The sequence below is a fragment of the Microcaecilia unicolor genome, chromosome 2, assembly GCF_901765095.1.
Source record: "Microcaecilia unicolor chromosome 2, aMicUni1.1, whole genome shotgun sequence".
In the NCBI taxonomy this organism is placed as follows: Eukaryota; Metazoa; Chordata; class Amphibia; order Gymnophiona; family Siphonopidae; genus Microcaecilia; species Microcaecilia unicolor.
This window is the reverse complement of record NC_044032.1, coordinates 224,942,738-224,956,430: the sequence shown is the minus strand read 5'-3', so window position 1 is coordinate 224,956,430 and position 13,693 is coordinate 224,942,738. Positions and strand designations below refer to the sequence as shown.

Here is a 13,693-nt window from a genome sequence, read left to right as displayed (position 1 = left end):
CACGCCTCAGATGAAATTCATCATCCTATCAATGTGCATTTTTGCAATTTATTCAAGCCCTCCCTGAACCTACCAGATGTGGTTCTGTTATTAGAAGGTGTATGTTCAGCCATATCATCCCTCTTTCAGAAATATCCATGGGAGTTTAAAAATAACATTGTACATAAATGCATAACTGCCTTAAAAAAAAACATCCACTCATTCCCCACCCCCACCCCAATAAATCACAGAAAACCACTAGTGGAGGTAAAACAGCATCAATAATAGCAATACAATGATTTTGTCCTGAGTTATTTTTGATCTGCATATTTTCAAGGTTCCCTTTGCTCCTTTCTCCATGCCCTCTGTTCGGCTTCGTATCTCCCCTGTGCTTCTCTGTTCTACTTCTGTCTTTTCTCTTGTGACCACCCAATTCCATCTTTCCTTCTCAGTGCATCTTGATTGAAGATGCCCGTTGATTCCTCTGTTGTATTCTTTCTCTGTCCTTCATTGCAATTATGTTTTCAAAGCCTCTTTTTGCTTTTCAGCATGTAATCACTTACCTTGGACTTACCAGAAGGGGTCGACCTCATTTTAACACAAAGAATGCTAAAAAAGCTGAACGTAAACCAAAAGATGAGAGATTATTCTGTAGCACAGAACTGGAAACAAGTTACTTCTGTCTTCATATCTGATGCCTAAGTTTCAGTCCTCAGTTGAGAGAACTAAAAGCAGGGCTTTTTTTGAGGGGGTACTTGGGGGTACTGAGTACCGGCACCTTTTCCATTGTCTGCTAAAATTAACCCATGGACCCTAGGTTTTAATGAAAGAGCTCAGGCTCTACACACCAATTTTGCCTTGTCATAGGTTCTGTGACTGGTTGCAGGGGGCCTGGCTATTGTGGGGTGGGTCCCTCAGTGATTACCCCATCCCTGAAGGGTGGTCTGGCATTTGAGTACCGGCACCTTTTTCACTACAAAAAACTCACTGACTAAAAGTCAGAGAATTTTAAATATTTTTGTATTGATATATAGTTAGTTTGTAAAAAGCTGATAGTTTGCACGATCAGTTTATTGAAGACAATATTGATGTTCTTTGTTTCACTGAAACAAGACTCAATATAATTACAACAATTTCCTGAGAGTTTTGTGATGTATCATTGCTCGTGTGAGGGAAAGAAGGGGGTGTTTAATGTATTTATGAGTTCACTGGGCTCAGTTTTGGAGACATCAGGTTACTGCAGTTGCTCATACGCTGATGATATATTTGTTTTAATTCCAGTACCACAGATTTTTTAAGATTACAGACTACTACTATCTCTGATTGTATAGCCTTGAATCAATCTTGGGTAGTCAGCATCTTTTAAAACTAAGGTGGTCTTTTACAAAGGCGTGCTAGTGTTTTAAGCTCGTGCTAGAAATGCTAGTGAGCCTTTGTAAAAGGACCCCTAAATGCAGCCAAGACCAAATTGTTGTATTTTTGTAATGATATTACTTTGGTCCCTTGCAGTGTGACTAATGTTTCAGGAAAACAGTTATGGTTTGAACAATTCTCTAGGGTTTTAGGTATTATTTTGTTTACTCAATTGACAATGATTTCACAGACAATTAATGAATTACTTTATTTATTTATTTATTTATTTATTCATTACATTTATAACCCGCCTCTCCAAACATAGTAACGTAGTAGATGACGGCAGAAAAAGACCTGCACGGTCCATCCAGTCTGCCCAACATGATAAACTCAAATGTGCTACTTTCTGTGTATACCTTACCTTGATTTGTATCTGTCATTTTCAGGGCACAGACCGTAAAAGTCTGCCCAGCACTAACCCCATCTCCCAACCACCAGCCCCGCCTCCCACCACCGGCTCTGCCACCCAAACATCTAGGCAAGTTTCTTTTAAGTAAGAAGTCATTTTTTAAAATTACGACAATTGAGAGCAATAAGATCTCTTTTTTTTTACTGAACACTTTTGCATGCTGATTCAAGCTATTGTGCTACCTAAGTTGAACCATTGCAGTGTTTTATATGTAGGACCAAGTTTCATTAAAAGGCTGCAGTTATTACAAAATACTGCAGCCAAAATGATCTATGGCTGATCTTGTTATGACCATGTGGCACCTTTGTTAAGAAGCTTACATTGGCTCAGGGGCATAGCCAGACCTTATGGTGGGAGGGGGCCAGAGCCCGAAGTTGGGGGCACATTTTGAGTGCTGCCCAGCTGCCACCCCCTCCCCCCCCACACACCTCATTTTGCCTCACCTCCCCCCCACCGCCTCACACCTTCTCGCACCCCCCCTTGCCTCCTCGCACCCCCCTCACCTCGCAAATACCTTTGCTGGCGGGGGTCCCCAACCCCCGCCAGCTGAAACCTTCTTCAGCGCTGTCTCTGGTGCAGCAGTGTTCCTGCCCTGCTCTTCTTGCTCCTCCTGTCCTGTGCACATTGATGCTCCTTTACGTGAAACTGAGAAGGAGTGTCAGCATGCACAGGACAGGAGGAGCAAGAAGAGCAGGGCAGGAACGCGGCTGCGCCAGAGACGGCGCTGAAGAAGGCTTCGGCTGATTTAGTAATGCCCTTTGGATTGTGCAGTGCCCCTGCAGTTTTTCAACATTTTTGTCAGTGATATCTTCAGAGACATCCTATATGCCTTTGTTATCGTGTACCTTGACAATATATTGATATTTCCCCCCTCTCGATCAGAACATCCAAGGCATGTCAGAATCATTCTGCAATGACTCAGATACAATGGCTTATATGCCAAATTGGAGAAGTGAGCATTCCATCAGGAAAATGTACCCTTTTTGGGCTATATCATATCGGCCTCCAGCTTGCATATGGACCTTCAGAAGTTTTCAGGCCATTCAAGACTAGCCACAGCCGACTGAACTTTGTGTTCTTCAACGATTTCTAGGGTTCGCCAATTACTAACTTTGCTGAGATGGGGGGATTTCTCAAGGAAGAGTTAGTTGGATGGGAAAGGCTGAAGGAAGTAAAACAGCAGTGGGTGAAACTGAAAGGAGCCATTTTAACAGTGGCAAGCCTTTATGTTAGAAAATTACATAAAAGTAAGAGGAAATTAAGATCACTCTGGTTCTTAAAAGTAGTAACTGAAAAGGTAAGGGAAAGAAGATTAGCCTTCATACAGTACAAGAGGACTCAGAAAGAGGAAGGCAGACAAAAATATCTGGAAAAGCTAAGAGAAGCTGAAAAGGCTGTCAGGAAAACAAAGAGGCAAATGGAAGAAAAGATAGGTACGACAGCTTAAATGGCAGTACTGCATGTTTCAAGGTGCATTGAAATCTGATGTTAAATGAGAGCTAGAGTGCTAAATACATCCAAATTGAAAAGACTCCTGAGGCAGGCCATTGTGGCCGAAACACAATTTGTTTCAAGTCCATTGGATGTTTGAATAAAATCTTTGTATGATTCACACACCATCCAGCTCTATCTTCTTTGGTGTTACCTTTGTTATGTTTGTCTCTCTTTTACTGTGCGAGGGACTTTGTTCTTCTAATAAAGGGGGCCCAGGCCAGCCGCTGCCTGGGAGAGGATTAGGGGGATAATGGCGGTGATGCCCTTCCACGTGGCCGCTGCCAAGTTAACCTTCCACCATGCACAATGCTGCTGTGGCCTTTCCCTTATTTTCCTTTTCTCAGCAGACAGTTGATAAATGTGCTGATCTGGATGCTACTATGAACTCCAGACTGTCCCAGACGTATTCTTAGGAACTAATTTGCAGTTAGTTTTGACAGCTTTTGTTAAGGACAGCCTGGTCTTACATAGGCAGTTAGAATTTCTTGAGAATCAATTGCGTTCTAAAACAATTTGTATATTAAATTTTCCTTTGTTTCATCTCCTCTCTCCTGTGTGGCCATTAGTATGTGAGCTCTTAATTCCAGCTATTTTGTAGCAGGGGCATAGCTAGATGGGGCCACGGGGGCATGGGCCCCACAGATTTAGCCCTGGTCCCCTCTACTTTTGACCCCCCCCCCACCGCTTTCGACTTCCCCTCCCGCCGTCGTACCTCTGCTGGCAGGGGTCCCCAACCCCTGCCAGCCTTAATCTTCTTCAGCACTGGTCTCTGGCGCGTTCGCCGATCTGTGCTGTGAGTTCTGACTGACGTCCTGCATGCACGTCCTGCATATTACATGCAGGGCATGCATGCAGGATGTCAGCCAGGACTCACAGCACAGATCAGCGATCGCGCCGGAGACCGGCACTGAAGAAGACTAAGCCTGGCGGGGGTTGGGGACCCCTGCCAGTAAAGGTACCTGGCGGCGGCGTAGGTCGAAAGTGGCAGGGGAGGGTCGGCAGCAGCGGGGGGGGGGGGGTCTGAAAGTGGTGGGGGAGGGTCAGCGCCTGGGGGAGGTGGGCTAAAATGTGCCCCCCCCCCCACACCTTGGGCTCTGGACCCCCCTCCCGCCGAGGTCTGGCTATGCCCCTGTTTTGAAGGCAGTAAGAGCTCACATGCTAATCAGTTAGCACATGGCGATGAAGATGCCCTAATCGATTAGTACAGAGCATGCCTACTTTCCACCCCCAGATATATCTCCAGTGCTAAAAAATAAATTCTACTTTTTAGCGTGTGGGTAGCGTGCGCTGATCCCCAAACTACTGCGGCTTGCCTGAGCGTACCCTGCGATAGTGCTTTTTAACCTGCGGTAAGCACGCTTTAGTGCTTACTGCAGCTTAGTAAAAGAACCCCTAAACTTCTTCATCCATAATAATCAAACACTAAAATATCCTCCGTCCTTTACCAAACCAACAATCAGCCAGATGCTGAAAAATGCTTACACAATGTTTATAAACCAAAAGCAAATCTTAAAGCTATTCCCATATCATCAAAACTCAAAGCGGCCACCGTACCGTTCTCAGGGGGTAAGTTATCATGAAGCATTAGGACAATAATCTGTGCTATTAATCTCAAAGTGGCTTAAAGGGTAGTAATGCTGGTTTATCTTGCCCTAATGCAGCAATATTTAGGTCACTATGAGTTACATAGTAATAAGAGGCAAAACATGCAAATGCATATAAAGCAGCTAATTATTATGTGAAAATCATAATTCAGTCTGCTTTAAACACCAGGTACACAAGTCATGGAGTGGCCATAAAAGGGGGGATTCTGTATGGAAAACATGTCCACCTAAGCGTTTTCTATAAGCAGCATCTAGATTTAAGCACGGTATATAGAATATGCTTAGTTGATATCCCAGTACCTAAAACTATGAGCACCCATTTACGCCAGTGAAAACATGGTGTAAATCCCAGCGCGTAGATTTAGTCGCACTGGGCCATATTCTATAACTACACATGTAAATTTTGGAACGTCCACAATACGCCCATTTCCCCATCTATAATCACTCTCCTTTTTGCCTGCGCATGTTAGAAATTAGGTGCAGTACATTACCTAAATTCTGATGATTGCCAATTAGTTCTCATTATTTATTTAGATTTTGCTCACACCTTTTTCAGTAGTAGCTCAAGGTGAGTCACATTCAGGTACACTGGGTATTTCTCTGTCTACGTTTGTACCTGAGGCAATGGAGGGTTAAGTGACTTGCCCAAGATCACAAGGAGCAGCAGTGGGATTTGAACCGGCCACCTCTGGATTGCAAGACCACTGTTCTAAACACTAGGCCACTCCTTGCTCGTCAAGTGTTGTTTTCATTGCTAATTTGCTTGTTAAGCCAATTGTTACATGTGTTGTTATAGAATACAGTTGGATTTTGGCATGCATCTCTAGGGGTGCTATATAGAATTCAAGGGAAAATGACAGTATAATTACTCCAGCCAAAATCGGGGGGCGGGGGGGGAGGGGGGTTACCATGCTTGGAGCATCTGGCCTCAAAGCCACAAACCAATGCGCTCAGCCAGGAGCTTAAAGAGCTGCGGTGCTGTCCTTCACCCCAAGCATGCTCCTATATCCTCAAACAGAACCCCCACCTCCCAATCATACTCCCATTTCTCCTGAGCAGTGTGATCAGGGTGGGAAGGGAGGAGGTTTCTGATATGGGGCATGGGGGGGAGGATGGACGGCACTCCTGCCTCCTTAATAATCTGTGGCCCAGGAGCATCGAGCCACAACCTTAGAGGCCTGATGCTTTGAGGCTGCTGGAATAATGCTACTTGTGAGGTGCCTCGCAAGCAGTGTTATTCATTTACAACGGGAATCAGTGACCTGCAGTACTGAGATATTGGAAATAAAGATTTTATACATTTGGGCTGCGTTTTGTGCTGCTTTTGTTTTGGATCGTTTATAATGTTCCTTTCAGTGGTACATTTATAACATGGGTAAAAAGAATGTTCATATTTACTTTGTGTGGACTTTGCCAGGTTATGAAACAAAAATATTTGAATTCTTCTGCTTTGAAAATTACTTCGATAAAGATATACAGTTATGGGGACAATTTCATAAGAGTACACCCAGGGGCAGTGGAACTTCTTTTTGTTGGGGAGGACCAAGCAAACCAACTTTTGCCCCTGCCCCCTCAGCTCCCTGACTGCTGATGTCTGTGGGGCAAAAATTTGGTATGGCCATAGCCCCCATAAGTACATAAGTATTGCCATATTGGGAAAGACTAAAGGTCCAACAGTGGCCAATCCAGGTCACAAATACCTGGCAAGATCCCCAAAAAGTACAAAACATGTTATACTGCTTATTCCAGAAATAGTGGATTTTCCCCAAGTCATTTAATAATGGTCTATTTTAATAATGGTCCATTTTAATAATGGCCCATTTTGCTGCCATGGAACACACCTATTTCAAAGTAATGAAAAGGTGCCTGTTCAATGCTTGTTTTTGTTCTTTAAATAATGCTGTCACTACTCTTCACCACTTATAACATTGTCTCATGTTCTCTCAACATTGAGACCTAGATTTGATAAAGTGTGCTACTGTGTTAATATACACTGACATCATTAATAAGCAATATTAGTAAACAGGTTCCAGTGCATAAAATGGAATCCCTGGCAAATTTCATGCATTAATGTGCTCATGCTAACAGGGTAAAACACTAAAACAAGCAGCCAAAACTAGCCCCTGCAGTACACAAATGCTCTGAAGAAGGTACAGTATAAATATGTGTCATTTACTCAACACATGCACTCACATAATTTATAAAATACGTATGTATGTCTAAGCTCTGCCTTATCTAAACTTGGTCCCTAGGAATGCTTTGCACCATATTTTCATGGCCATGAAATTTTTACTGAAGTTTTTTTGCATGTATAAAACAGGTTTCAAATACACCTTTATAAAATTAGCCTGACATGTACATCTGTTTTTAGGGCATAAAGTTTTTACACAGAAACATAGAAAAATGTAGGCAGATAAAGACCAGTCTGCCCATCCATGCCATCTACCCTTCCTATCACCGTGGGAATACACATCTGTTTGGAACTATCTGTCAGGTTTTTCACCTGCTGTGATGCACACACAAGTGCTAGTCAGTTTAGACATGGGATCTATCTAACAGAGCAGGTACAAAACTTTGTTGCCCTGTCACCTCCCTGTAGTGCACAATCACCCCACCCCCTTATTAGGCAGCTGGATTTCCAGTGGTAGTACTGCAGGACTACCACTAGAGGGTGAACCTGGGAGCTGATGGGGCAGGAGCATCCAGAGGTCATTTCTGCCCCTACTAGTCACCAGGGAAGCCCCGAATAAGAGCCGGTGTTTTGAGGGGTGAGAGATCTTACTACTGATGTTGGGGGAGGAATTGGGGGTTCAGGGTGATTTTGTGCCACAGTGGAGACAGGGGTGGGGTGGAGATGGGCCCCAACCAGCCCATTTAAGAGACAGTGGGCCCAAATTGGAGCCTGCTGTCCAAGAATCTATGATACCTAGGTGAAGTAATGCAAATCTATGTCATTGGGATGCTCTTTTTCTCATTGCCTTTTTTCCCTATAATATTGCTATTCCCAGTGGGCATGCTGTCAAATACCCACGTACTTGTTAGTGTTCTTCTAGGTATTTTACAAAAGGCTCCAGGTTTGGCAGAGATTGAACACAATCTGACCTGGATGTCACAATTCCACTCTCAACAGCCTATCTACAGTGGGCCTTCACATTTCTTTAATCAAGATTTAAAACTAACCACATGTTATATTTTGCAGTGATAGATCCCTTCAAATTATGGTACATTAAGCTACATTTATACCCCCTTTACTAAGCTGTGCTAACATTTTGCAGTTACCTCACAATGACCAAAATTAATCTGCATTATATGTTGGGGTCATGCCCAGCATCTTCCCGTACAGTTAATGCAGAGGCAATGCATTTTCCATGCAGAATTACTGATAATGGATTGCACTTTTATTGTGATGGCAGTAACTGCTCTGCTGCATTATAGGCTGTGTTAACAGTTTATTTATTTATTTATTTATTGCATTTGTATCCCACATTTTCCCACCTCTTTGCAGGCTCAATGTGGCTTACATGGTACCGTGATCAGCGTTAACCGATTCCGGTGTATGAATTACAAGTTGCGAGTAATATCAAGGTGATATTATAGTAGAGTAACATAGTAACATAGTAGATGACGGCAGAAAAAGACCTGCACGGTCCATCCAGTCTGCCCAAGAAATGTGCCACTTTTTTGTGTCTACCTTACCTTGATTTGTACCTGTCTTTCAGTGAGATACATGTATGGTAAAGACAATTGGAGAGAACTTAGTAAGGGAAGGAAGAATAAGGATATGTCCGTTGACGATCTTTGGTTACGTTGTGTCGCAAATGCCCAGGTTTTTTATGTTTGTCCAGGTTTTTTATGTTGGGTCGGTAGGGTATGCCCTTCTGAACAGTTCTGTTTTTAGTGCTTTCCGAAAATTCAGGTGGTCGAGTATGGTTTTTACTGCTTTTGGTAGGGCGTTCCACAGTTGTGCACTCAGGTAGGAAAAGCTGGATGCATAGGTGAATTTGTATTTGAGTCCTTTGCTGTTTTTGGGTAGTGGAGGTTTAGGTATGTGGTACTGTACCGTATGTTAAGGGAAGGCACTGCCCCCACCCTGTTCCTGCCTACTTGCTCCATATCGTGTGTGTCAGCATGAGAATTAGCACACGTGTCAAGCTGCTCTGTTAACTGTTAGCATGGACATTTGCTGGTGCATGCTCATTCCCGCTTTAATTAGCTAACACATGTTAGTAAAAGGGGCCCTAAGATTTTTTTTTTAAAGTATGTCTAAATTTTGAAAGCAAGGATGGACAAATAATTTTATAATATACTCGATCAGCATTTTTTAACCAAAGAGAGGGGCCCTTTTATTATGCCGCGTGCCCAGCACATGTCAAATTGGAGTTATCGCCCCAGTTACCGTGTGGCCCTTGCGGTAATTTCAATTTTGGCGCGTCCGCTATGTGTGTCCAAAAAGTATTTGTTAACTTCTGGCACGCTTCAAGTAGCATTTGACGCGCATAGGTCATTACCGCCCGGTTACCATGTGAGACCTTACTGCTAAGTCAATGGCTGGCGGTAAGGTCTCAGACCCAAAATGGACGAGTGGCAATTTTCATTTTGCCGCACGTCCATTTTCGGCAAACATTTTAAAAAGGGCATTTTTTTGTAGGTGCGCGGAAAAATAATTCTGCGCACACCCAAAACACGTGTCTACACCACCGCAGGCCATTTTTCAGCGCACCTTAGTAAAAGGACCCCAGAGAGAGAAAGAATGTAAGATGAAAACTTCCTAGCCATTTCTTAGTTAAAATTTCTCACCAAAATCTAAAATGGATTGGATGTTTAAAAAAGAAAAAAAAAACCCACAGAGTTTAAAATTCATAATCGTTCTCCTACCAAGAGGAAATGTAAATAATGGATGCACAGATTTCAGAGCACTGACCGGTCTGCTTTGATTTTAAACCAGAGATAAAAAGACTGTCATGAGCTGGATATCATCACAGCTACCTGAAGTCTTCAGTAGGACTGTTTCTCTTTTGACACAAAACTAACCTTAAGTGAAAAAATACAAGTCTACATACCAGAAGTTACTTTTGAAAGAAATGTAAAGAATATACACATATTGTTTTTTATTGCATTGAACCATCAAATTCATCTGTTGCACACTTGGTTGACACTGAGCATTTCAAATAAGAGCCTTTGATTAAGACTGCTAGCATCCAGTTAAAATTCCGAAAGAAAAGAGATTTTCCTAGTGGAACTCATCGGTTTACTGAACTCTTTGATCGACATAGTTCTCTAATCTCTGGGTTTTTTTCCCAGCAACAGCCACCTGCAGTTGAACTGGTGGCAAAGCACAGAAACTGAGGAATGCCTTTAGACTAAACTCGTCCTACCAGACACAGTGAGAGATTTGAACAGTGAGAGATTTGACAGCAACCTCTGTGATTGCAAACGTGTAACATGCTGAGAAAGTTACTTGCACGGCAAAGGCTGTAAGGTGCTTTTTGCTGTGTTCGTTGGAAATTCGTGGTTTCCCTTCCAAGCTGCGATTGAGGTGCTTGCACGACGACTTTATCCCGCTTGTTTTGGAACAAAGCAGAGCATTGTAAACTGGCGGCACATAAAACGTACCATAAGACTTATTATAGCTCAGTTAAGAACTGTGTGCCCACGGATGTGAAATTAAAATGGACCAGAATCTGTGGGAAGATTAAAACAAAAAAAGGTTCCATGGCAGTGCGCTGTTCACTATTGCTCGATTCTCACTCAGGTGAGAAACTTCTCCATCTTCACAACATTTGAAGTTTGAAAAATGACAACAGACCACCACGTCGTTCCTGAAGAGCAGTTGCATCAAAGCCGGCAGTTTCTTTCTTCTTGCTCACTTCTCTAACGCCCATTTTCAGAGACATGGCGAAGTGTGTGCGCGTCTTGAAGCCTAGCCGCATATGCTATTTTTAAAGTAAACACAAGTTTGTGAAACAATGAGTCTCTTCTGCACCGCCGTGAACATCGCTTACCCAGATGCTGATCCCTTTTTCAAAACTGAACCGAGTCATTCATTTTTACCTGTTACATCAATTCATTAACAGAATAAATTCAGTGCTATCACACAGCCTTATAAACTAAGGAGGGAAGTTGTCGGTGTGGGCTACCATTAAGATGTGTTATTTTACCTATTTTAGTTACTAATAACCCAGATTAACAGTAAACGGCACTGATAACTCCCCCTACCCCCCCCCCCCCCCCATAGTAACGTACTTTTTTTTTTATTTAAGGAGAGAGGAAAAGTCATTAAAAAATAGTTCCAACATGCTTACTTACAGAACGAGGACTTCAGGCACAAAAGGTTTGAATATGAGTCACAAACCAAGTTCACTTTTCTAAAAAAAATTTTTGACAGCAGGACGATTGTTCATGCAGTGCAAATATAGATATGTCGTTCGTAACTTGATATGATGCAACGATTGTAAACGGGTTAAACTATTGTCTCTTGATCCCAATTGGCATCTCTGGGGTTCAGATAGTAATGGTATATCTCGTAAGGGCTATTTTCTCTGTGAGAATAGGCAGCGGGGCCACTTGGGGCAAACACGATCTTGTCCTGGGCAGCAGTGTAGACAACCTTGTCTATTGGGGTGTGCATTGGCTCAAAGACACAGTAGGCGCTGATCCCGCTCACCCCTAGCAACGCGTTAGTCGGACGGCAGTGCTCTGAGTACAACAGCGCCTCCGCCTGGTCAACGTTTTGCAGCAGACTCTTGGATTCTGCTGGAACCGTGATGGTTGACAGAGAGCTGTCTTCTTTCGCTATGGATCTGGTCTTGGAGCCTGCCTTTTTGGCCAGCTCGTGCGAGCTTCCTTTGCCCGATTCCAGGTCCGAGGGTGTGGCCAACAGCTCGACGCCTTCTTTGTCCCTTGGGTGTTTGCAGCAGTCGCAGTGATGTTTGGGCCACTTGGAAGGCCACTTGGTGCAGCCATCGGTCTTCTTGGCTAGTACAATGGCAGCCACCCCTGGTAAACAGATGGCTGGCCCTAGGGCAAGGAGGGGAATGTCTCCCAGGGTCTCCCCTTTCATCCCAGAAACAGTAAACATGAAGCCAAAAACCAGGAAGATGCTAACCAGGGCCACCACCAAGCCAGTCCTAGGGTTAATGTCATCTTGCCTCATGTTTTTATTTCACCATCAGTTACAGGCCACTTTAAAGAAAGCAACGCAATCGGTACTATCTTGCAAGTCTAATTTGAAATTGTTTTGATGCAGCTAAAAATATATATTAATACATTTCTCTCAAATTACAAGGGGATTCCTTCAGTTTTTTTTGTATCTCCCCAAAGACTTCACAACCGAAGTGTGGTACAATGTAGTTCATGCAGTCCAATATTATTCTGAATGGTGAACTTCAAAGAGTGCAAGTAGATTCCTGCAGGCATCCTGTTCCAGAACGATGACTTTTCCAAACACAGGAACATGATCCTTCAAGTGGTCCAGAAGGAAAAGGCGCCCTGAGCTGCTGATACTCCTTAAGGGATCCTTGAATAGAGAAACAAAAGATGCATTACACATATTATTCGGACAGCAATCGAAATAATATTGACTTTTTTCGCACGCAGGCAGTACTGTCTTAGAGAGAGAGAGAGAGAGAGAGAGAGAGAGAGAGAGAGAGAGAGAGAGAGAGGGAGGGGGGAGGGGGAGGGGCGGGAGGGAGGAAACATGTGAAGGGCATAAAATCCTGGAAAGAAAGAGAGTCGAAGACTTTTGGTTTCTCAAGTTACACTATGTCAAAGGAAAAGCCAGAGATCTGATCCAGAGAAAAAGCAGTATCAGAATTTTATTAATCCCTTGCATGATACCTTGATAAATCATTGTTATTTGCTTGAGAGATCCTAGGGGCTAATAGGTACTAAAAGAAACAAAGCTATTCTGCACAGTAATGTAAAACTATCTTTTACCTTTCCATTGCTGTACCTGATCCTTTTTGCATATGTTAATGCATTTTTTCCCTGCGTGGCTAATTTAGAAGCTTCTGTCAGGAGCTTCCTTATTTAGTGGGCTCCTTTTTCAAAACACTTCTTCCATTCTGTGCTTCTGGCAAAACTCTCTAACGCAGCCCTTTTTCAAGTGGGTCACTCAAGATATATGGCTATGACTAACATAGCTGCAGGATATTATGCAATAGCTACAGATGAAATCATTTATAATTGTCAAATACAGTTTAATGATAGACTAAAAGGTGAAGGTATAGCCCAGGGGCTCAGAGGGACCTGGGTTTAATTCCCAGCTTAGGTCTCCTGCCCTCCAAGACAGGGGGTGCTGCAGAGAGAGGGGGGGAGGGGAGGGAGGGAACCACAGTAATGGTGACACCTAGAGGGAAGTGTTAGACTGCATGATTTCTGGTTTGAGAAAGAATCCAAAAGAGTAATTCTAAGGCAGGTGCCAATAACCCGCACACATTTATAGAATAATAGCACTTACATATGTGATTGGCACCAATAATTGGCAGTTATGTACATTAAGTGTTAGATGCTATTCTATAAAATATCTATCCGATATTTAGTGCTATCAGTGGCGTTCCTAGGGGGGCTGACACCCGGGGCGGATCGCCGATGCACCCCGCCCCCCCGGGTGCAGCGCCCCCCCAGATGCAGCACGGACCCCCTGGTGAAAGGACACCCCCGTGAAGGAACCCCCCGGATGCACGCTGCTGGGGGGGGTGCCGCACGCCTGTCCTCCATTCGTTCCATGCTTCTTCTCTGCCCCGGAGCAGGAAGTAACCTGTTCCGGGGAGAGAAGAAGCATGGAACGAACGGA

General features: G+C 43.6%; 1 protein-coding gene across 1 annotated transcript; it reads right to left on the bottom strand.

Moving 5' to 3' along the window:
• Positions 1–11,359: 11,359 nt before the first annotated feature.
• On the bottom strand, positions 11,360–12,052 carry TMEM215 (transmembrane protein 215). The gene has a single exon (XM_030192359.1). It carries the CDS (start codon positions 12,050–12,052, stop codon positions 11,360–11,362), a length of 693 nt encoding a protein of 230 aa, XP_030048219.1.
• Positions 12,053–13,693: the final 1,641 nt, after the last annotated feature.